The sequence below is a fragment of the Ciona robusta genome, chromosome 10, assembly GCF_009617815.1.
Source record: "Ciona robusta chromosome 10, ASM961781v2".
In the NCBI taxonomy this organism is placed as follows: Eukaryota; Metazoa; Chordata; class Ascidiacea; order Phlebobranchia; family Cionidae; genus Ciona; species Ciona robusta.
In genome coordinates this window covers 1,233,716-1,259,072 of record NC_143244.1, presented here as the reverse complement: position 1 = coordinate 1,259,072, position 25,357 = coordinate 1,233,716, and the positions used below count along the sequence as shown (strand labels likewise).

Sequence of the window (25,357 nt, the reverse complement as noted above, 5' to 3'; positions counted from 1 at the left end):
TGCATTTTCCATATACCTACTGTGTTATTTTGGAACCAAATTGCCGTTCAATTTGTCTTTTACGTAACAATGGGTTGGACTACTCGGTATTTCTATGGCTCTGGTCAACATTAGCTTAGCAATTTAACGATTTGGGGAATTCCCCAATTTCACGAGTTTTAAAATGAAACCACATTGGCAAAACTAAAGTTTCGTGTTGGCTTGAAATATAGTAACCATATCAACATGGGTTGAGGTTTAATTGCTTACAAACATAGTTAGATCTGTCTGGTACTGATTCCAATGCTTCCTGCAACATAAAAAAGAGTTTACATAGTAATGAAGGGAAAAAGAAAAACACTATAAATATGCGATGTGCTTTAGCTTTACATTACAGCATACAGGAGATCGATATATTAACTACCTGTGTATTTTATATCATATTCTTAGATATAATTTTTCAGTAGAAAAATGTCAGATTCTACTAGATTCACTTGCGACTATGGTAAAAGAAAATCAAATTGCAAAAAGTGCAAGAAACCAATAGAAAAAGGCAGCCCAAGGATTGCAAAGTGTGTTCCTAATTACTTTAATGATGGAGATGGTGAAATGAAGCAATATCATCATATTCCATGTATGTTTGAAACCTTTGTTAAGGCAAGGGCAACCACAAAGAAAATAGAGGATGTAAGTGACTTAGATGGATTCGCTGACATGAAGGATGAAGAAAAGGATGAAATTAAAAAGCTTGTTGCTACTTTATGCGCCAATCAAGCAGCTAAGAAGACTCCTAAAAAAGCTACACCCAAAAAACGTAAATCATCTGATCCTGTACCTTCTCCAGCAGCCAAAGTCTCCACGCCTCAGAAGAAGATAAAAACTGATGATTCCCCATCCACATCTTCTGCTCCTCGAGTGGGAGGGAACTCAAAAGATAATCAGTTCAGAGAGTTTCGACGTTTGTGTGGGATGATCGCAGAAGAAGCGAGCTATAATGAAAAAACCAACATCGCAAAAAGGTTTTTCGAAAAAGGCTCAAGTGGCGATGGGTTCACTGGGGACTTGTTCACAATAGTTAAACTTCTCATGCCAGGAGCTGTCAAAAGAACATATAACTTACAAAGCAAACAACTTGTTAAGTTGTTCAGTAAGATCTTCGTTGAAGATGTTGATGACATGATGGAAGACTTGGAGCAAGGAGATGTTTCAGAAACAGTTTATAAGTTCTTTGAATCGAACACATCATGTCCTCCGACCAAGAAGAGCACGCTGACCATCCATGATGTAGATGACTTTCTTGAAAACTTGTCTAAACTCACAAGGGAGGAGGACCAGCTTGAACTTTTAAAAAAACTGGCAAAACGCAGCACCGGAAATGACCTCAGAACAGTAATAAGGCTAATTAAATGTGATCTTAAAATAACAGCAGGGCCAAAGCATATCCTGGATGCTCTGGACAGCAACGCACACGAGGCTTTCAAGGCATCAAGGGATTTAAAAGATGTACTGGATCGGATTGAAGAGAATAAGAAATCAGGGAGTAAAAAGTTGGAGGTTCGTGCCTCTCTCATGACACCAGTGTCTCCCATGCTAGCTGAAGCATGCAAGTCAGTTGAGCAAGCTATGAAGAAATGTCCGAATGGGATGTACTCTGAAATTAAGTATGATGGCGAAAGGGTACAACTGCATATGAAAGGAAAAGATTTCCAGTTTTACAGCAGAAGTTTAAAACCTGTATCCGACCACAAAATCATGCATTTTGAAAAATATATCCCGGATGCTTTTCCTGATGGCCACAGCATGATTCTGGACAGTGAAGTCTTGCTGGTCGATGTTAAAACTGGAAATCCTCTTCCATTTGGAACCCTTGGTATTCATAAGAAGTCTAAATTTCAAGACGCTAATGTTTGCTTGTTTATATTTGACATTCTTCAGTTCAATGGAGAGAACTTGATGGGAAAGTCAATGAAAGAAAGAAGAACAATCCTTGAAACCAGCATGAAAGTGATCCCAAACCGAGTTATGCTTTCGGAGTTGAAGTTTGTGAATAAACCAGATGACCTGAAGCATATGATTGTGAGGGTTATAAAGGAGGGTTTGGAGGGTCTGGTGTTGAAGGATATTAAAGGGGTTTATGAACCAGGAAAGCGACATTGGCTTAAAGTGAAGAAGGACTATCTAATGCAGGGACAGATGGCGGATACCGCTGATTTAGTAGTACTGGGTGCTTACTATGGGACTGGCAGCAAAGGTGGAATGATGTCTGTGTTCCTGATGGGGGTTTATGATGAAAAGCGAGAACGCTGGTGTACGGTTACTAAAGTCGGGAATGGACATGATGATGAGACATTGGAGAAGATAAACAAACAACTGAAAGTTGAGAAAATAAGCAAAGATATGAAGAGAGTACCAAAGTGGTTGAATTTGAATAAAAATCATGTCCCAGATTTGGTTGTAGCTGACCCAAAGAATGCACCAGTGTGGGAAATCACGGGTACTGAGTTCACACAATCAGAGTCTCATACTGCAGAGGGAATTTCTATAAGATTTCCCAGAGTTACCAAGATTAGAAGGGATAAGAACTGGAAAACAGCAACTTCATTGGAACGTTTAAAGGCATTGTATTTAAAATCAAAAGAAGAGTCAGATATTTCACATTTACTTGGAGTAAGCAGCACCCCAGTTGTTAAAGATGAGTCCACATCAAAATCTACACAACAGGTGTCAGTTTTTCAACAGGTGAAGGAAAACAATGAAGAGAAGTTGCTAAAAATGGCCGAATCAGAATTCTTGAATGATATTTTTCTTGGGGTAAAAATCTTCATTCCAACAGAAGTGGAAAAAAGAAAGAAAATGGAGAGACATATCCTGGCATTTAATGGGGATGTGTTGGGTAATGACCAGTTTAAAGAAGCCACACACATTGTGCAATGTGACTCTGTTAAAGTAGCAGATATACCGATCAGTGCAAGTCTTGTTACTGCATCGCATGTGTGGGAATGTATTAAAAATAAAGTTTCATTATAAATGCCTAATCAGTTAAACATGTATCAGTGCTTGTTTGGTTTGTATAACTTTTTTGAATCACATTTATGTTGATATATTGCAAAATGTTTTGTTAGCGATAAGTTTCATTTACTGTTATATTTTTGTTTAAAAATGAATTGTTTTGTATATCACAATAAAAACAGCATGTATTGCAAAATTATAATCATTAAAACTCTGTTTAGAATGCAAGATATTAGTAGTTAAAATTAGAAATATTAGATGCTTTCTCGCTGCAAATAAAATATCCTAACGGTAAAGTGATGGTTATATATTTTGTAAGGGTTTTATGTGTTACAATGTAACTATATGATCAATCTTTGTGGTTGTGTAGGATTTCTTCACAGGGCCTCTTTTGTTACCTTAACTACTATTTCAAATGCATTTCATGAAGTTGTGCTTGGGCAATTTGTGAAATCATTTTAACCCTTTCACAGAACGGCAAAGTTTAAACCACAAACACTCTGCTTATATAGAAGTTATCTGGGGTTCACCTCCGTATTAAGTTACTCAGTTCTTAAGTTACACAAAGTAAATATTGTCACAACAGAAGCCGGTACCTTGGCACCAGTCGCGCGTGTTGTGAGGTTTACTTGTTGATTAACGAATAGCCTGTATGTACGGGATGTGATTAAATGAATACGGTTTGTTATGATTAAATTACTTGCGTGTCATACGATACTTCCCGGTAAACAGATTATGTATGAAGTTCATACATTATACTTGTGTTTTGCTGCTTGTTGTTTAGACTGTAGATTTTTCCACAGAGCCACCTTCGCCAACTTATGAAAATGCGATTTAAAACGCAATTTATAAAGTTGTACTTAGGTGGCCCTTGGATCTTTACACCAACCGCTAGCACCGCATTTTCGGTGGCTGCGCGGCCGCTGAGGTGCTCAGAACTCAAGGACCGGTTTGTGGAAGGGATTTGGGAGACTGGGTTTGGGCCAGTATGAATACTAAGCCCGGTTGCGAAGAACTTTCAAGTTACTGTTATTTATATTTATCTTTGAATCGTCCAAATCTTGAAGTAAGCGGGAGTGAGACTGGGACCGCCATGAAAACCCTTCCACAACATGACAGAATCGCACTAACTCGTTACGCCACACCACCCCGCTTATATAGCTGCACGTGATTGGTGAATGAAAAAAAGGAAGGCCTTTTTTTCTTTTTGTGACGTAATGAAAATAAGAGAGATTTCTGTCGTTTGCGCAATCATTACAAAGTCAACAAATTGATGTGTCTTGCACAAGAATTACGAAACTTACTGGGCTGCTTTGAGTAGGACACTTGACACAAACGTATAAAAACGCTTAGTGTGATACTTAACGGGTTAAATACTGATAATCAAACACCAGGAACACTCTTTATTGCGCTCTTTTCGGCCAAGTTTACAAAAGTTGCATGTATACATTTTATACTCATATCCAGCTTTAAACTGATTCTACAATAAGTGTCTTTATTATTGCAAATGAAAAGATCGCGTAAAATGGCGTGAACAAAGGTGACATTGTGACGAAACAGCACAAACAATAGAAAGTTGTCCAAAGTCAACTCAGTGTTGTTGCCATAGTAACTTGGCTATTGTTACAGAACAAAGCAACTATATTTGAAATATAAAATACCGTGAGCGTTGGAGGTGTGCAAAATGACTCTAGTACCTTTATGTGCTAATAATTAGCTCTGGAATGATATTATAAGAACTGTGATGTAACAAAAGCATACATGATGCATAATGAACTCAGTAACAATAGGTAGACAGACAGCACCCAACGAAATCATGAAATAAAAATGTTAACACAGTTCTGCAAGTAAAAATAAAAAATACGAAATACTCTTGATCATTATAAGAATGAATTGCAGAAATTGTTTCTTTACAGAGGACTGTGTCATCTAAGTATGATTTTAAACTACGTAGCTTTCTTTCCAACACTTTTAAATTTTATTTGGTGTGCAAATACACCAATAATAAATAAATACTCATTAAGTTGTTATTCATGCTAGGCATGCTGAAGGTTATTTGAAGAATGGCCTTGACCAGTAAATACAGTGAACATTTTGGTAATCTTGGTCTAATTGGTTTAGTGTTGGAAAGCTTTCACAATGTTTACTTATGTTATTAAACCCATGATAATCCTGTGGGCTGTTGTGGTGTTGTTACGTGAGACACAGTGTGATTTGCAGCTGTCTGACTTCTGTATATTTCATCTTGTAATGGCTCCATGTAGGACTTAGAAGCAGTAGCATAGCAGCTGTAAGTTGCGTTGTTATATGAAGTACCTTCAGCATAGGACGCTCGGTAATAGTCTTGCGGGTAGGATTGTGTCTTACAGAGTTTATTTGAGTAAATATCTTGACCTTCTGCTTCGGATTGATGGAAAATTAATCGTGAAGGTCTGGGGTTACAGGTTTGGGGGTGTGGGTGTAAGTTGTCGGTGGAAGCTGAGAAATGTGGGTGGGGTTTGTTGTTATACCAATCCTCATATGTATCGTTGGTGTACGAAGATGGGTAGCTTTGTGGGGTCTTCATGTACTCACTTGAAAAATCCCTAGGGGTTACTGGGGCAGACGAGGGGTGGGGTTCCATGGGTGAAACATGGGGTTTGAAACTGGGGTAAGCGGAAATGGGACGATTTTCTATTGAACCCCGGTTTCTTGGCAGTGGGGTTGGTTTGTACGAGGGTTGGGGAGATTGGAGATCATCGCCCGCTGAGTATGAGCGGTAATGTTTTCGTGGGGCCGGTAATGGTTGTAGGGGTTGTATGTTATCACCCCTGGGTTGCTTGCACCCTGGGGTTAGTTTATTATGGCATGGTTTGTAAGCATCCACACTTTGTGATCTGGAGTGATAAGTACTAAGGTGTGGATTCTTTGGTGGGGAGTATTCACAGTAATCGTTTCGTTGCCGACCTTCTGGATTAAACGTGTCCAACCTTGCAGTGTAAATGCGAGTAGATGATGATTCTACGTACATCACTGTATTAGGTGAGCGAAACACTGTGTCGTCTTGTCTGTATTCAAACTTTGGAGGTGAATGCTTATATGTGCTTGATGACTTAGCACTGGAGCGGTGTTTAGAAAAGTTGTGTCTGTTACTATACGGCCTGTTGTAACCATAACTATGTTCATTTATTGAAGCATGTCTTGTGTGGGTATAGGTCTGTTGATTTTGATCATTATACCCCCCATGCGCACTGCCTGGCTGGGATTCAGTTTTTAAACCAACCAAAGCAATTAGAGAGCCATAGTGAGGCTTCTTCGTCAACCCAGGTTCACTGTGTGTATGATATTGAATACACCTTCTCTCATTTGTATCTTTGTTATCTTCTTGCCTCTGTGCGTTTAAAGTTTCAGCTTGCTTAATATTCTCATTCAGATCCAAGTGCAAAGACCTTCCATTAACCACAGTATTATTATCGACCTGCGTTGATCTATAAGGCACCACACCAAGCAACTGAGCTGCTGATGTTTTTCTCGAAACAAGATTTGTAACTTTACTCGAAGAAGTTTCACTGAAGCAATCTTCTGCCGTCAAACCATCTAAAGAACTTTTAGTTTTATCCAAACCCGGCGACTTTTTCGTCTCCAGCAAATCATGACTCCTCCATTTTTTCTCTGTAACATTTTCTTCTGGTGTCTCGGGCAAAGACTGAAGAACTTTTCCATCTCTTTGATCATTGCTTCCACAATCACCTACGTTTTGTAGCGAACTGATCATAGAAACAGCCGCAAACATTGGTTCTGCATGAAGTGATTGCACTGATGAGACACGCTTGATTGATATCGTGCGATGCATGCCCCCTGGTGGCGAGGTTTCATCCGACGAGGACCAGGTCTTGATGTTGTCGGGAGTTCTTGTTGTTGGTGTCATCACATCTGCTTTGAATAAATAAAAATTATTCGAAATAAAAATCCTGCTTTAGTGTATTTTTAATTTAGCTAGAAGTCTGTGATAAACTAAATAAAGTCTTTTTCAAATAAACAATGCAAACACTAATTACTGTTAAAGCAAAGATAAATCACTACAAAAATATGTTCAAATATTACAAAAATGCTCTAAAAAATATAGGTAAACTTTCTAAATATATTAAATAATTAAAACATAGAATGGGTAAATTAATAATAAAAAAACATAAATCTATTAATCAAAAATCCACCAACCTTGTGGGGAAATCATAGCACCTGGTCGATAATTAAGAGGGTCGAACCCCAACCCCCCTTCACCCATAACCCCAGGAAAGTCAGATGCCAACCCCGAGAATGGGCTACTGCTACGAATAACTTCAGTGGCTGGAGATGGATCTTTTGAATGCCTGGGATTTAAATCATACAAATATATCAAATATATATATAATGTTCACCATAAACTATATGTTAATTAAATATATATATTAAGAAACACAAAATAATTTTCAACTATCTCTCAGAAAAAACAACAGCGGCGATTATTAGAACAAAAAAAAGAAATTAACAGCAAAACAACAGTTGTTAAAATATGCTGTAAGTAGAAAGTAAAGTTTGGTAAGAAATAGAAACCTTTAAATTTACCAAAAAAATACCACCATATCCATTGAAAATGTGCCAAAACTTTTATTTATTTGATAAAGTAGACCCATATTTGCAAAAAAACATAATATTAGGCAGATAAGATTCAGCTTTGCTTAAAATGGCTAAAAATATTCTTACCTTAGTTTAACTTGTTTAAATTTGATTTGGAAAGTATCTGGAGATTTAAACTCATTATGATCGTCCGTATATACACCAGTGGGGCGTGGCTGGTTTTGATGGCCGTGTCTACGATTATCGGGGCCCCGGGACCTCATTGGGACGGGGGAGGGACCAGATGTTGGGGCGTTGGGGTGGCGAACCTGGGGCTCGGGGAATAACCTATCACTGAGCCCTTCCTGCTGGGTAAGGGGTTATTAAATAGTAAGAAAAAAGAAAAACTTATAATAAATTAATGTAACCAATTTGCTTTGCATGGTGCGTTAACAGCAGTAATTATACATGTGTGTGTTGTTTCATGTATCTCATGCTGCTCTTTACAAAATGTGCAGCGTTGTAGGTAATTTTTTTGCATTTTTATTTTTTGTGTATTGTTGAATGTTGACAATGTGAACAGTTCATAAAGAACCACTGGGTTGGAACAAAACAAATGTACCTACTCCTTACTATTAATTAACAATAAATAGAGATACAAATCTTTTTAACCCCACCAACACAATAATAAAAGGTTTTTAAAAACACTAAAAGATTACCATTTACGTGTCAAAAAGTTCTAAAAAAGTATTGGAAAATTACCTCGCAGGATGTAGCATGACTCAGCGAAGATCGGATATTTCCCAGAGTCATCAGATTTTCAGACAACTTTTGTTGCGACCCGGAAGAAACCAGCGAATCATCACTTTGTGTTCGACGCAACGATGCTGTAATAAAGAGGTATTGTGACTAAGCTATTTTTTTACATGATCTTGCTGACATATTACAAGTCTGTTAAGGATGTTTTGAAATATTTTATTTTTGATTGCAAATTCTGACGTTTTATTTACCATTCCACAACGCAAATGTCTTGTTTAAGGCGGGATTAAAGACACAATGTCTTGTCATACTACAGACGAAACCCTGAATATAACTGTTCTCGCTTTATATTAAAATTTCATGTTTAAAAATGGTCCATGAAATTTAGCATAGAGACATTTACATGGTTTATTATTTGTGTAAAAAGTTTATTATCCACCAAGCTACTGGCAAACAGGAGTTTTTCCCCAACAACCATCCCTTGCTGTAAAATTAATCAACTAATTAACTTTCTTTTATACTTACATTGACGTATAACATTTGCGTTGTTAGATTTCCGAAGCAAACTTCCAAGTTTAACTTTCCAACCAGGTGTGTGGTGAGATGGGGTGTCTGGTGAATGGGTGATGTCTGTTGGTGGGTGGTGTATGCTTGCATGGGTACTACCTGTAATGTTAAACATTATGTATATATGAACATTTTTAAAAAGCTAGCAGTATATGCACAAAGCATAATGTTAAGCACTGTGTAGAAACACGCAACATTTATTAGCATATTTGTAAATACATAGTAGCTGAACTTATTAAAAAGCAGAGGGGGCAGGAAGGGTTAGACAAGCATTTCTATAAAACAAATGCAACTTGTTGGTTGTAATGTTTACGGATTACAGTTTGAAAAATTCTACGGCGGGTCTACCTAACCCTTCCACACCCAAAGTTTGGCACCTATGGTTATGTGGCTGAATTATATTCTTTCAGGATGTATTATATTGATCCACTGCCTTTGTTACCAGGCATAATACAATTTCTAGGAATGTATCTTCTGGTTTTACAAATTTAATTGAAAACCAATGTTTCTTTTGCCATTTGGTGAGGCATTGGCAGGTTTATCATTATTTTTTAACAAAACTATGAAAAATTAAAAAAAATATGACGTCCAATATAGCAAATTAACAAAGAGTTTGCATTTGATAAAACAAAATCAATTTTCAATTTTAGAAATCTTACCGTGCACTTGCTTTCTGATTATTTTCGGGGTGCTTGATATAAAGGCGGGCAGTGGTTTCTTCTGGCTTCGTTTCCTGCCAAAACATATTTAGTAAATAGTAGTGACAGCTGGTACTATGGGACCAAACCAAGAACATGACTTACAACAGTGGTTCGGATAGTCTGATCTCGCAGATCATTAGTAAAGTAACAAAGTAGCATGCAGTTAGAAAGATCACAAAGTAAAATGCTTTGGCACACACACACACACACATAAAACATGCAATATTCTCATACATTTATTCCATGCAGCACAACCAGTGTAGTTTTTAAAGATAAGTGAGTGAACTAAAATTTTAAGGAACGCAAATTATTTTTAGCTACTTGTTTCTACTCTGGCAGAAATACTGTGTAAAACAGCGTTATTAAATTATTTTGGTCCTTTAAAATCACTGGTAAAGGCAAACAATGTGAAAGTTCATGCTGTATTAGTATTAACTATAGTTAGTATAAACACCATGCAGTATACTATCTATAAACTGCCTTTGAAACTATAAATTACATTGCATAATAAGGCCACTGGATTAAAAAAATGCTGTTATCAAATATAAAAGCATTTTGTGAAAAAGAGGAAAAGAAAGTAAAAAGAACTACAAGAGAAGACTCTACTTTGATTGTCAGTAATTATTCGCGCTGATATTTGTTAATTTTCACACAGAAGAAAGAGGTTTAGATTTGGGAAGATTTTCTGCGAGATTCTTTTTCGCTCAATTCCCCGTTTTGTTCGTTAGTTGTTTGATCGGAAACAAGTCGGCTTATCGTGATATGTCGGTTTCGACGCTTCTGCGAGAAATCTCCGTATGATCTACGCCTGCGTGGATACCAGGTTACTCGGGAAAGTTAGAAGAAAGAAGAGATAAGAAGGTGTAGATATTGTGTACAACTTGATGCATGTTTGTTTTGATGATAGGTAGAAGAATATAAGTAATTATAACAATTAATACTGTTTTCAACAAACTGTTTAGCAATATCTTCTTTCTTTTATCAGTCAAAACAGAATTTGAGTTGCTTTTATGCTTTGTGTTTAGTCGGCACTTTTTTGATAAAAGAAGTTTTTTAATTGGGAAGGTATGAAATGTTCTCAAAGATATATTTATAAAAAATATACACTTGGCTGTCATTACTAGTTAAAATATACTGCTTAAATTCTGGGATAAAATAAACCCTTTCTTTGTATAAATAATAATAAAATATAAAAACAAACTTACTTAAATATAATAACAACAATAATAGAAAGATAAAGTAAAAGTATAAGAAAAGAAAGACAAAGAATATTATCAATATACAAGTTGAAATTTTAAGGCATTTTGCACAAAAATGTTAAAATATAACATTATTGTTTCAGTGACTTTGTTAATATTAGTACATTTGTTAACTATGCTCCTACAGCTTTTTTGTTAATATTAGGGCTAAATATTATTTATTATTAATATGAATTACTTTTATGTTGTCACTAAGAAGTTTATTTTTTTGAAGTTATTTCAAATTATTTGTAAAATTTAAAAGTTGGATGCTACACAATTAAAACATTCTGTTCAAAAAAAGAGAAAGAAAAAGTAAATTAAAATAAAACATAACAATAACAGATAAAGAAAAACCATAGGCACCAAATTTTTTAAAATACAGGGGAGGCAGAAATAAAGTCTAAATTATTGGTTGTAACTTTTATGTTTCCTACTTAATGCAGTGGAGAGGGTAGCACTGCCAACCCTGCCACCCCAGGTTTGGCGCCTATGTGAGTCAGGAACCTGGTCCATCATCAGTGTTAACATATCATACAGTTATTCAGTTACAAGCATCAAGTTATAACTGCACTGATAATGAATTCAGGTCTGAACGTCATATTTGAATCAGCAAGTGACTCATAAGGAAACCAGGAACAAAATGCAGGTTAAGGATATTTCACCTATGTCTATACAGACATGTTATTGTGCATTCAACGGTACATTGTGACATCACAACAACAACCACTAGGGCATAGTCCATGAAACTTACCACAGCATTAAGCTGTGGGCAGAGAATTTCTACGGCAATACCCGCTATCGCAGCAGAAAAATTACCATGGCCCAAACCATTTGACATAGAACCAAGGTGTATAAAAAAGAATATTTAGTTTTCCAGAGTTGAGTATGATATAAAACCCTTAGAAAACAGGCATTTGGTGAATATCTGTGTGAAGTTAAGCTTCCATGGCAGTTGTGTTACCGCGGTGATAATTTCATGGACTATAACATCATAACAACAACACCTATGACATCACAATACCTTCTGTCTGTTGATGAATGTCGATCGCTCGATTCTCGAAGTTTGACTCCGGATTCCGAGGACAAGGATGAATTATGACTGTCGGATGTTGGAGCAGGTACTCCGGACCTTGATCTTGCTTGTGCTTCCTCTAAACTGATCAACTTGGGAGTTGGGAGGATCATCAGGGAGCGAGGACGAGGAGGTTTATGATCTAATGGGGAATATGGGTTATGTTAGTTGTTATTTACTTTAAGTGGGACAAGAAGTAAGCAGGGGCTGTTGGCCTCCAAAAATTGTTTTAAAATGACCATTTTGCAAAGATGCCAATAGTTGGAACATAAAAGTTCTGAAACAAATTAGTTCAGCCACAAAAACAAATTGAATTTTTTCACTGATGAAAACTTTAAACAGGCTGGGTAGGAATTTTCTACAGTGCTGTTGAACACCATACATAGCTTAACAAGCCTAATGCTCCTTATTAAATTATTGCGTTGTTGCATACTTTGCATAATGGCTTCATACACCTTGAGGAAGTACTAAAATAACATATTTAATGCTGTTCAATTGTATATTTGTATTCCTACAGTGACATGCATCATGTTGCCTTTAGTTTCAAAAAACCTCCTAAACTACTGAATCAAAACACAAAATGCAGCTTAAAGCATTCAATATAGCCCCACCTGCATCATATTGCATGGTTTGTAGCTTATCGCTGAACAATATATCCCCGTTTACGATGAGAAACTCGGTGACGACAGATTGAACTCTGGCTTCGGTAAAAGCAGCCAACCCCGCTTCTAATTCCCTTGATCTAAGTAAGTTAGGTGCCCATACTATGGCGAGGTTACGACAATGCATGGATGTCTTGTCTTCCTGCTGTGCCATGAACCTCAAGTGGGTGATGAGGTGTTTCAATGTTCTGGAGGAAATAGAAAATATAGTTTTGCTAAGATTAAGTTTTTCCCTAGGCACCAAACTTCTGCACTGAATCAGTGAATATAACAAGCAGCAAGATGAAATTTGTTTCACAAGATCGTACATCTAACTACCACCAAGTGAATTACCCATGATTTCATGGACAATACTTTTGATAAACATAAAATAAAAGTGGTAGGGTTGCCATTGTATAATATATTAACTTTGCTCTTTTTAGAATGTGTTAAACAAGAAAATCTTTGGTAAAACAAAATAAATGTTTCAGTTTTCCTTAAATATCCAACAAAACATTTTATCAAAGATTTTTCGTATCCTTATCAAGTAACATATTAACATCGCTACCTGTTTACCCCAAATATAAAACTGTACAACTACTAGTTAGTAGTTATCAACACAATCCACATATACCTGTAATGTGGGGGTGGTAGCTGTTGTATGACGTCATGTACTTTTAATAATCTTTCCTCGGCGTCATATTCGGTAACTGCACTCGCAAACCGATTGTAAAGTTGGTAGGTGAGTAAGGGGTTGGGGAGGTCTCTGTTGTGAATATAATAGTGGTTAAACACAAGAAAACAAGACATCATTTATTACTTCAAGACACAATATAGATATATGCTGTTGTCGCCAGGTGTATTCCAAGATTGAACATATCTTCTGCCAATAGTTTGTATCTTAAGGGTTTAACTCTATACCATACAGCAAGACATCACCAGGGTTTTGTGTTAACTGTTAAGTGGATTGTTTAAGGACACAGTGATACACTCACATGCCACAAATGCAGTGTTACCATATCAACTGCCTAACAACTTGGCTCAGTGAATGGCGCCTTTCTATAACCCAGTGAATACAAGTTCCAAGCCTGACACCGTACATTCAATTCCATGTGAAAAATACATCAACATACCTGAAGAATAGTTTACACAAGCCAGCTATGCTGTGTGGATCGCATATCATGTTACCATCCTTGGACATGCCAGGTACATGGCCTGCTTTGGGTATTCCAACAACATCTTTTTCAAGGTCAGGTCTCCGATCACAGTCGAATTCATACCTTAGATGTCTGATGTGTGAAGCCACACCTGATATGCGATATATACCGTCCACTATGCCGTGTCGCTCAACGAAACTGGTGCAGTCCAAAATAACTGCTGGTACTGTTGGGTGGGTACATGGTTTAAAGGGGGTTTTAATAAATGGCACTTTTGTCAATTTTAAAAAATTCAACTAAAAATGCCTAAAAATTATACATATTTATAAACAATTTCCAAAACATTTTTTATAAAAACAATAAAACGAACATTTTGAAAAACATACATAATTGAAAACAAATAAAAAAAACTTCCAAATAAAACATGCCTTCTTCTTCAGTACGGTGCAGTAATTCCCCCAAATCGCAACCGAACACACGTTCTTTTAAAATACCTTTCCTTTTCAAATGAGCTTTACTTGGTCTGGTATCAAGAAACGAACGTAGGAAGTCCATGAATTTACCGTGTTTCCGTGCAACTGTTATGAAGGTAATGCTTGTAAGTTTTTTACCAAAACCCATAATATGTAGTTTTGTTTAAGATATTATAACAGCCAAAGAAAAAACTGTATTTAATCATGATTGGAAAGACATTCTTAAAAAATGACAGAAATGTGTTCTTGGTCAAACTTCCAGCAGAAATTGCTCAACCAAATAATGAAATTTTGTCACTGTCAGCCATATACTAAAAAATAACTACCCATAAATAAGGTACAAGTATGGATAAACTTGGGATGCGAGGTGTATGCAACAAAAAACCTATATTATACATAATATTGACTGGCGTTACCTTGACATGTGATGATAATAAGTTACACATATTTAAATGGATGTTTAACAATTTGCTATGCCAATGTAAAGGCTCACTCATAAACTACGTACTTGGTTTGATTTGATTTGGTCCGTAAGTTGGTCCGTAAGCTGGGGGTGAGAAGGGTCGTTCATGCGTTCCTACCACATCAGATGAGCTGTTGATACGACGAACACATTGTGCGGGGAACGAACCAACTTTCAACCCTTGTTTACCCCTCCACCAACCCGTGGCACCCATCTCAATGATTGACACCATGTCACCAACCTGTGTGAAAATAAGTTGGTAGAAAGTTTGAAGAAAATTGGATATTATAATATGTTACTGGTAGTTAGACAGTTTAAAGGACAACATATTTATAAAAAAAGAAGACTAATAATGACACTTTAAAGGACAACATATTTATAAAAAAAGAAGACTAATAATGACACTTTAAAGGACAACATATTTATAAAAAAAGAAGACTAATAATGACAGTTTAAAGGACAACATATTTATAAAAAAAGAAGACTAATAATAGGTATTAGTAAGAACAGGTTCCTATTGTTTTATCAGCAAAGTGTTAAATTTTGTTAATAAAACAAAATTATTGTGGTGTTGGTGGTAATCTACCGCCACTGGTTAATGTTAATGTTTCAAAACCACACAATACAACACGCCCTGTATGACTTCCATGTTCTAGAAATACATTTAAGCAGTAAAATACTCCCAAAGGTATAAGCATTTATACAGAGTCCACACGAGTTGTATTCACAGTCAGTCTACTGTTTAACACATAGCCATACATTGTACACATAGTATGCAGGTGCACAAGATAGATTTCTACTATCATCAATTATTCATTGCGACAAAAAAGGTTCCACTCACTGCATGTAGAGTTTACACTCTAACCGGGGCAAATAAAATCAATACAAACATGTGATAATCTTATGTGAGATCTATCATCATAAAAATAACTTCACACAAACTGGGAGCATCAGTTAAATAGATAGGACTATCATAGTCCGACTATAAAAACTGTGCAAAAAAACTTGGTAAGTATAAAACAAAATGCTGTATAAGGCAGCTTGCTACTGGTGATTGCATAAAGCAAGCCCCTCCAATTATTCTTTTGTCAATAAATCTATTTTAAAGTAATGTGTAAAGCAGATGCCTATATGCTGGACAGTGCTGCTAATGTTAATTTAAAAAAAATATTTTTAAGATGTTTTTCAATATTGTGTCCTTTGTAAAGGGCTGAACAACACAGACTAACTAACACCATGTTAACAGTACAATGCACTACCTATATTAATTAATAATCCATATTTTAAATACTGACTGCAACACCATTGCCCAAATATAATACCTGCTGCTACCAGGTACATTAAACAAGAATACAAAATGTATACAGTACATTAAAACGTCGGCACAAAAAAAATGCCAGAGGAGGTTTTAAGAAAACTTGTGTCCAACCTGTATGCTATTCACACCAATTAAAAGTCGGTATGCTAATGAATGCCAGATCTGTTTTTGACAACTTGTGCCTCAGTTATATTATATATTCACATCAATTCAACCATACATACCTCTAAGTTTAATTCATCATCATCAGTTGATGTGTACCTCCTCACTACCCTTGCAGCAGCCACAGCAGGTATATTGATGTCTGCAACATCACCAAGTGCATGGGCCACCATGTTTCTTCCATGGTTGTCAACCTCGAACCAGTGAAGGATAGGAGCACAGAATATCTCGCCACCAATTTCATCACCAGATTGAGCAATTGTGGAAAGTTGATTGAGATATTCTCGGAGAATAGATTGAATGTCCTGTGTGTTAAAAACCAAAGATAAAATACGAATTTTTGCATTTTTTTTGCGTGCAGAGCAACGACAGGCATTATAACGCAACTTACACAGGTGTTCTAGGCACATACCCTATATGCTCATGTGTCATGCTTCAGGGAAAATAATGCAAATTTTTATGAGCTTTTTGAAAATGCTCACAACTATAAAGGTCAAAGAACTTACATCCAATGTCTTTGTTGATAGTTCGGCTTCAGAAAGCTGAGAAAGTTGAGAGAACTTTCGGTCATACACACACTCATGTAGCCATGTATCAAGGAGTTGAAAGTGAGTTAAACTTCTTCGAACAACCCAAGAATTGCACTGGGAATGAATTGGGAAGGTCATTAGATTGTGTGGTTAAAGGTGATATATCTAGTCAGTTGTTATCTTAGTTATATCACTTCAGAAAATTTACCCCTAATTTGGTGCAATATAAACTTTAGTTTCCTCTTTAGTTGAATTTTAATGGTTGGCAGTACTAAGGTACCTATGCGCTATTTCTAAAACCCATTATCAGCTTTAAATGACACATCTATAAAAATGATTCATAAACCAAAACCACATATCCTGTTGCGTGTTGCCCATGCATGAGTAAGATATCTATGCGAGATATAACGTTAAGTTGTAAATCATAAATAAACACCAGCATACCTTGCCTGTTATTCTAACACAAAATATTGGTTTAAATCCTTCTATGTTGATCGACCCATTTATCTTGAAGTTGTCACTTGAATCGTCCACGAATGACAACTGGGATATAAGGAATAAATATACTCTCAATGAATGAACAGGATGGGTATTTTGGTAACACTTCTGCTGTTACACTTGCAGTATCATAAATTTAAATCAAAAACTCTTTTTTATAAAATCTCTTTATTACATTTAAAATTGTATTGTACATGGATGCTATAATACAATGATTAAAACTGTTCAAATTATGTCTGTAGCAAAACTATATGATTACTTTAAATCAAGACACATGCGTATGTGTGTAGCTGAACCACTTTGTTTATCATTTCATAACTAAAACATACTGGTAACAAAATTAAAAAGTTTGTTGTTTTTCCAAGAAAAATTGTTTCGCTTTGTTGTGTTAGGTCTTTTACAACATTTTATATACAGGGCATTTAACTGGAAAAGGATTATGACATCACAGTATGATTAACAATCAGGGGCGCAACCAGGGGGGCTGTTTTGCTGTCATGACAGCCCCCTTTTCCGTAGACACGCACGCAGCCAGAAAGTCCTAAGACGCACACACACGCGTTGCATTTAATATTACATTCGTTCGCTTAAAATTGGAATAACTTTTCGTTCAATTGTTACGTCACTTGTCCTATTGTAACGTAACTATTAATTATGACGTTTCATAATATAACAATCTGGAGGAATGTGCTAACTGCCCAACCAACCACGAGATCGAAACATCGTGTATGAGCGTCACATTTTTACGCTCTGCGCCGGCGTAGGAAATAAAGGAAGACGCATGTGGTAGCATACATTCAACACTTAACAAACGAAGCAATCGTTGTGAATTTATTCTCGTGAAAAGTGACGTAATAAAACTCTGGTTCTCGTGCGGTGCCAACGAACACGTTTTTTGGCCTTTGTCCAAGCTCTGCCGGGGCGATACTTTATAATAATATATTACAATTTGTGTTGGTTCCAATTTACTGATAGCGCCGCTCCTCGCACTTTTATTTACACCAATTAAAATGCATAATAATCGCGGTTTATCAGCATTTAAATCAGTGGTTACCAAACTTTATCTACTCGCGTACCACTTTTTGGTTCAAGCAGCGTTCTCAAACCACCTACATACTAAACTACTAAAGGCTCGTGAACAACTTATTTTAAATAGTGAAATTAAAAACCGCACGCACACCTATTTTTTCCGCGGGCATGAACTTGGCACTGCCTTTCTCAAAGTTGAAAATAAAAGTAATTTGCCTATTAAACAGGGCAACAGGCGCGGTAATAAACAACCTAAATATGTTCCAGAAGTAGCACTGCTGTATATTTACGATGTTTTCCTCAGCCAAGCAGCATAATTATTACGAAACAGTAGGGATTCACACGTGGATTCATCGCGTCATAATAGCGATTGTTTGACCTGGGAATTGATTACGTCATAATAGCAGTTCACACGTTGATTATTTGCGTCATATTAGCGATTGTCCCCTTGATTATTTAGCCTGCAGGTGCTTGAAAACAGGTTGAATATTTGCCTTTTCATGCACATAAGTAAAGATAGGCTTGCAAAAATATTCTGTACACGCGTAAAGCAACGCCTAGGTTTAAAAAGTTAGGAACACCGGTGTAGGGAATATAGCATGGAATGTCACGCTCTACGTAATTTATGTGGATTAAAATAATGCTCACGACAATCACTAAAAGATCATTTGCGATCGTTTGGTGTGAACTTAATAAGGTGCTCGCGTACCACCTGGGAGGCCTTCGCATACCATAGTTTGGGAAGCACTGATTTAAACTAATCATCAGAAACAGAAATCATACAAAAACTACAGATCGTATGGGAGCAAATAAAACACGATTGTTTACCAACAATCTCGTTTGTGATGGAACAATCGTAATGGTTTATCAAAGGTATTCTGACGTAAATAATCGTTACATTAACGTGCGTAAATCTGCAACAATGTTTCCTCTGTTTATATTAATTTAGATACGTCTTTTTAATAATGTAGTGTTAGTTTTAATTTACCGCGTAAAATAGAATATATATTCGTGTGCACAACCAATAAAGGGAGTGTTTTATCGCGTCAGAGATAAACGTGGACTAGACGTAAATATGACAGCCCCCTTTTGAACGCGCTGGTTGCGCCACTGTTAACAATTACCTTTATATCACCATAATCAACACTGTCATAATGAAAATGAACACAATCTTCTATTCGGGGAAATTTACTCCCGGAGTTACTGGTGTCAACGTAAAACCTGGAATTGAATATTAGGTTAGAAGTTAGAAACTAAAAGTAGTTCTGTGCATTAGTTAAGATTGCATTTGTTGCATTACACCCACAAAAGAGTACAGACTTATACTTGCACTCGTACATTATTTTTGTCTTGATTATGTAGGACTGTACATTTATAATATTATTTTTAAACCGCACGTAGAACATACACCTTATCTCATGTCACTCACAACTAAATCTAAATGAATGATAGCAACGGTTTTCAAATGTCTAACTTACTTTGGATTATTTTTCTTCCTATCCGATTTAGAGCCTGATGCGCTTGCTGTAGCAGTATTTGACATCTTGCATACTTGAATTAACTTTCATTCGTTGCATTAACATCCATAAAACCACCGATGTAACAAGAAATCGCGAAGTTTTTCATTTTTACAACAATGTCTAACTTACACTATAGTATTTCGCTTTAAATCCATTCCTTAAAACCTAATCTTGCTAAGATGTACAGGTAGAAACGTTTAAAATAGAAATATAGTATTAGTAAATGATAAACTGCATTTGTTTGTATGTAAATTAACTTCTACAAACACGTATCGGTATCAGCTTTCTTTTCAGAATCTTCGAACACCAAAATTTAAGTTTTTTTTATAAGATTTCTATTTTAGGATACATTAACCGGGGTTCATTATTTCTAAAATATATTTTACGGTAATCCATAAAATATACTTGCAATCTTTTGTCTTTTCTACAAAACACTTGTATTTTGCATAAATACTTTATTTAACACAAACGTAATTGAACAGTTTTATATTTATACATATCAGAGGCCATTATATTAAACAGATCAGAAGCCATTATTTCATCTGTGACAGCACTACTTAAATAACTATACACTTTTTGCTTTATACATAACAAATTTAACGAAAAAACACGTAAGAGCTGTTTTCAGTTTGGTGCCAAACAATCCAGGAGCCCATGGGAAATGGAGTGTTTTATAATCTAAAACTTATTATAAAATAAATCCACTAAACTAAATGAAAAATCCATTATACATTGATTCATTTAGGTTTCCCAAAAATTAGAATTGCCTAATATTATGCAAAACATCCTAAAATCACTTTAACAGCAATTTAAAATTTTCTAAATATCCTAATAAAAGTAGAAAATATAACGGTATTTATCACTAAAAAAAGAATGTTGTTTCGGTACAATCTCTTTTTTAAAGCCGATCAAAACCTGCAAAAAAAACAATATTGAGTTAATATATGTAGATCTGTATAACACAATACAATAATGAAGACATCCTTCATACCACCCAAGGCAATTCCATCAAAGACATAAAATGAATATTTCAAAGTAGGAAAATCAGAACCACTTGACTCAGAGTCTGATGTCCATAAATCTGCGACAACCAAAAAACAGTTGTAAGTTATAGAACATATTTGATCCAGACAACAACAAGAAAGTTGGCCAATGGCCTTTCTGCAACGTGAATATCCTGTCCAGCAATTGAAGATGTCCATAAAGAGTGATTTCAAATTCTCGAGAAAACATCATTTGGCCAGAGTGTAGCAGCGGCTAAAAACAAATGTTGCAACGTTACACCAAATTTCTTTGGATTACAATTCGAGTGCCCCATTACAAAGACAAGAATTCCACTGCTTGGCATAATTCAAGACAACTCCCACTTTTCTACATCTGTTGGTGGATTTTGGATAATATTCCATACATACCTATAATGTTCTTGGTATTCCAGTCCACATTGTAATGTAGATGACAGTTTTTCATGGTCCATTCTTTACCTGCAGTCAGTCAAGTCAAATTTAAGTACAAAGGTAATTAAAACAAGTGTGTACTGCGATACAGCTGAGGTACAGTTTAATGTCCTCTATGTGAAACAGAAACATACTACAGGTTCCAAGACTCCAAAAGTCATTGTAGCTACCTGTACGTTAAAACACCATGGCTTAAAAACCCATGACGTTAAATGATAACTGATTAGGTGACACAAAACTCTAGAAATCTTTGTAAAGTATACAACAAAGATAAAGAGAATAATCTACCATATGTGCTGCAGCATCTTCCATTTTCTTACTCAAAACCAGATTAGAGAACAGAGAGAAAACTGCAAGACAAAAAGAAAAAACAAGTTAGTAAATATCTTGGCTATATAAAAGTTTTCCCAGCAGAGTCCACTGTCCATTGTATGTCTTGCACTTTATAATTTTCTACAAACATTCTAGTCCAGAATATTATACTAACTGAAACTAGCCTAACTGTTAGTTTACTGACCCTGAAAAAAAGTTTCGTTACAAATTAAGGTAAAGGATGTAAATTTAATATACACTCACCTTATATTAAATGTTGGTGGTGTCTTCCTACATTCTTATCTTTTCCTGTATGTTTAAAATAAATGCAAATTACCAAAACATTATTTACACAACAATGAAAACAGAATGGTGTATGTGATCATGGTGGTAGAATCAGAATGCCTATTACTTTAAACGGCAAAAACGCGGCTTTAAACGCAAAAATAAATGTTGTGTGACAAGTTGGCCAGTCTTACCAAATAAACACAAAATGCACACCATATGAATGATAGTTAACATTGGGCACAAATGGATTTAAATCTGATAGATCACTTCAACAACTGCAGGAGTGCAATTAAAACTATTACCGTCACTTACAAATGGCATTGGTATTTTAGGCATTTTATAAATCAAATATTGGGCAATAAAGAAACTAAAATCCATCTGTCCACTTTGTGTTTAAACAAATAATTACAAAACATGTTTTCATTATTAAACTCAGGACATAAACCACTTTAATTAAAATGCTTGATATCAATGTCTTTCTGGATATAACCAACCAGATCTCGCTTGTAGAACCCAATCCATGTAAGTATTTGACCTGATCAGTTTCAATCAGTTTCCATGTATCTCGCATAAGTCAGTTTCTTTGCTACAGATTTGTAATCACCTTCACTGCCATCCAACCCATAGCTGGATCCTCTCATACCAAGTCCTGAACCACGAGAGCGCTGTTGGACTTGTATGGGAGCTGTTATACCACTCATCGATTTCCCAAGCCCAGAGCCCTGTTTCCAACCCATCTTCTGTAACATTTGGTTTCCAATGTTCGTATTATCCAAACCATCTTTAGTGGGTTGCTCATAAGGAACATAGGCATCTCTACCATGAGAGCGCTTAGGTGGGGGATCAGTAATACCAAATTTATTTCTCCTTTCAGCCGCACGATCTCGATACTTAATTGCACTGACATTACCCACATCTTTCTTTTTCTTTGTCAAGCTTCCAGTTTTAATTTTTCTTTTTTCTAAGTTCTGTTTATGAAGATCAGATAAGTCCTTGTGTTTGGTCAACATATCTCTTGAAGGAAATCCACGTTTACAAAGAAGACACGCAAGTTTGTTCCAGTCCAGGAAGCTCTCCTCATTTAACTCTTCTTCTTCTTCCTCTTCTTCACTATCACTTGCTTTCATGTAAGAAACCAACCCAGATTCATCATGTGAAGGTTTCTTTCTTGACCCAGGAAGATCTGGTTTACGAAACAGATCTTGTTTATAAGCAGCATGAACAGCTGCCTGTCTCTCTGCTTCAGAAACCTGCTTCTCAAGAACAGAAAATGCAGCATCGGCATAAGTTTCTTTTTTCCTTGGAGGTGGAACCACAGGAGCAGCCATTGTCCCTGCTGTTCCAGGTGTACCTGGTTCATCCAGCATCTTTTTTATTTCATCCTTTTTCTTGTTCTGCGCTTTAGCCCATCTCGCCATGTCTTTTGCAATTTTTTTGGCGTTGACATTCTTGGTTTCCTTCTGTTCCTTTTGTTGTTTTTCTTTTGTTTCTTTCTCTTTATTCTGTGCGTCTTGTGAGACTTTTACATAAGAGCGACTGTTCATATCCCAATACATGTATTCACCTGTGTGGCTATTGTAGAAATATCTTGAATTGGCATCATAATAATAACCAGTCACTGCATCATAATAGTAACCCGAAGTAGGATCATATTTAAACTTGCTAGGATCTGGAGCTGCATTCTTAGGTGACTGGGGTGGCACAGTTGGCTTGTTTTCAACCTTGGGTGCTGGTGATGCAACTGCTGCTGTTGCTTGTCTGTTGTATTCATTAGCTTTGCCATTCATTGCATCGGCAGTATTTCTACTGTCTGGAGCTTTCTTTCCTTGCTGGGACCATTGTGCAGCTTGTATTGCAGCTTCAGCAACTTGAACTGCAGCAGAAATAGCAGCTGATGAAGCTGTTGGTTGAGGTGCACTTCTCCCTTTATAGCTGGAACCATGTGGGGTGCTAAAGTCCAATATAACATGTCTTCCATCAATATGAAACCTTGGTGTTGCTGTACGAAGGTATTCTAACACTTGTTGACAATCTTCCAGTGTCTTCCACTGAACAAAACAAAATCCTCTTGAGTTTCCAAGCTTGTCTCTCACCAAACGTATATCCACAATAGGAAAATGTGTTATGTACTCAAACGACTGACGTATTGTTGCTTCAGTTGTATCAAAGTTAAGACCTTTTACAATCATGGTATCAGTTGGTCCAGTTCGATAACCAACATGATCATCATCTCTTCCTCTTGTTGGATAATTGTCTCTTCTTCTGTCTCTAGATCTATCACTATGGTCATCATCCAAATACTCCATGTCCATCCGCACACCACGGATGTCCAGTTGACCATCATGTTGGGTCATCCATTCAATAGCCCCTCTCACTCTCTCAAACTGGATATCGCACACAGACTCACTTGTGTTGTTCGTTCCATATTCTCGCTTGATCCGAGCGGAGACAAACGAAGCTTCAAACTTCTGAAGAATGGAGCGAATTGTTACTTCATCGATGGTGGAAGGTACATCCCTGATCCTTACAATGGAACTTGAGCCACGAGCCCAGGTATTACCACGCTCATATTCGCGGTCAGAAGTTCTTCTTCTGTCATCATCTCTTCGATCACGGTCAGGTTCCCTTTTGTCTCTTCTTTGTCGATAATCAGGAGACTGATCTCTTCTTTGTGGGGACCTCCTTGGTGATCTACGGGGGGAACCACTGAAAGATCTATTTGAAGACCTCCGTGAAGACAATCTTGGAGACCTAGATCTTCTGGGAGATCGTGAAACTCTTGGTGATCGTGATCTTCTCAGCGACCTTGATCTTATAGGTGACATAGATCGCCTGGGAGACCGTCTTGGAGATCTAGATCTTATTGGAGACCTAGATCTTCTAGGGGACCTGGATCTTCTTAATCTTGGAGACCGTGATCTCCTTGGCGATCTAGATCTTCTTGGAGTAATTCTTCTGCGTCTTCCTTTATCATCTTCCTCCTCTTGATATTCTCTATAAGGTGATCGTTCTCTAAACCTTCCAGGAGGATCCTGGTCTCTTCTTGGATAATCGTATCCGATGCTGCGCCTAGGACTTCCTTGAGAAACATGCTGGTTCCACTGATGCTCTCGCTCCTGGAAATACTCTTCATGAGGAGGAGAGTATCTTCTTTGCTCTTCTGTGTAGTAAGGTTCAAAACGTGAACTATTATGGTCCATTTTGACTAAAGTATAATCTGTTAAACGGAATATACATTAACTATAATACACTTAGATTAACCAATCTTTTAAAATTACAGACACGTTAAAATAATAAAGACGCATTTTCTTTGAAAACAAAGCGAATAAACAACCAGAAACGCTACTTGTACTGCAGTAGTTCTTACTCATCAAAATGCTATACAGCTGTTAAGCAAAGTCACACCACAGAAACGTAAAGTTTCCTTCATAACGTAAAGTTTCCTGCAATAAAGTTCCGCTTCACTAAACAACTTTAGTAAAAGGAAGTCCTGATTATTTAAGCAACGTGGCGGTTGTCACTTTTACTTAAAAGATCTCAGACACACTCAAATAAACTCATAATTTATAATTTTAATCGGTATTATACAAACAATAATCTGAATTTGAC

At 36.4% G+C, this 25,357-nt stretch overlaps 3 protein-coding genes across 5 annotated transcripts; 1 reads left to right on the top strand and 2 right to left on the bottom strand.

Annotated features, from left to right (window-relative positions):
* The first annotated feature begins 29 nt into the window (after nucleotides 1-29).
* Nucleotides 30-3,284, top strand: LOC149729345 (DNA ligase 3-like). Its single transcript, XM_089885945.1, has one exon. The coding sequence runs from the start codon at nucleotides 451-453 to the stop codon at nucleotides 3,004-3,006; it is 2,556 nt and encodes an 851-aa protein (XP_089742071.1). The 5' UTR covers nucleotides 30-450; the 3' UTR covers nucleotides 3,007-3,284.
* A 1,179-nt stretch (nucleotides 3,285-4,463) lies between these two features.
* LOC149729344 (uncharacterized) lies at nucleotides 4,464-19,902 on the bottom strand. 3 transcript variants are annotated; one of them, XM_089885936.1, is made up of 17 exons: nucleotides 19,653-19,902; nucleotides 19,299-19,395; nucleotides 17,092-17,190; nucleotides 16,624-16,761; nucleotides 16,180-16,422; nucleotides 14,683-14,878; nucleotides 14,130-14,279; nucleotides 13,678-13,927; nucleotides 13,179-13,310; nucleotides 12,515-12,753; nucleotides 11,853-12,045; nucleotides 9,549-9,622; nucleotides 8,848-8,988; nucleotides 8,326-8,450; nucleotides 7,711-7,931; nucleotides 7,186-7,337; nucleotides 4,464-6,903 (listed from the first exon to the last, which is right to left on the bottom strand). In XM_089885936.1, exons 1-17 carry the CDS (start codon nucleotides 19,715-19,717, stop codon nucleotides 5,144-5,146), a joined length of 4,275 nt encoding a protein of 1,424 aa, XP_089742062.1. In that variant the 5' UTR covers nucleotides 19,718-19,902; the 3' UTR covers nucleotides 4,464-5,143. The 3 variants fall into 3 exon arrangements, with proteins under 3 accessions (XP_089742062.1, XP_089742064.1, XP_089742063.1); XM_089885938.1 differs by having other exon boundaries at nucleotides 4,464-6,900; XM_089885937.1 differs by having other exon boundaries at nucleotides 7,711-7,928; nucleotides 19,653-19,901.
* A 227-nt stretch (nucleotides 19,903-20,129) lies between these two features.
* Nucleotides 20,130-25,160, bottom strand: LOC149729343 (RNA-binding protein 5-like). The gene is made up of 4 exons (XM_089885943.1): nucleotides 21,725-25,160; nucleotides 21,437-21,498; nucleotides 21,107-21,175; nucleotides 20,130-20,951 (listed from the first exon to the last, which is right to left on the bottom strand). The coding sequence occupies exon 1, from the start codon at nucleotides 24,946-24,948 to the stop codon at nucleotides 22,294-22,296; it is 2,655 nt and encodes an 884-aa protein (XP_089742069.1). The 5' UTR covers nucleotides 24,949-25,160; the 3' UTR covers nucleotides 20,130-20,951; nucleotides 21,107-21,175; nucleotides 21,437-21,498; nucleotides 21,725-22,293.
* Between the last annotated feature and the right edge of the window lie 197 nt (nucleotides 25,161-25,357).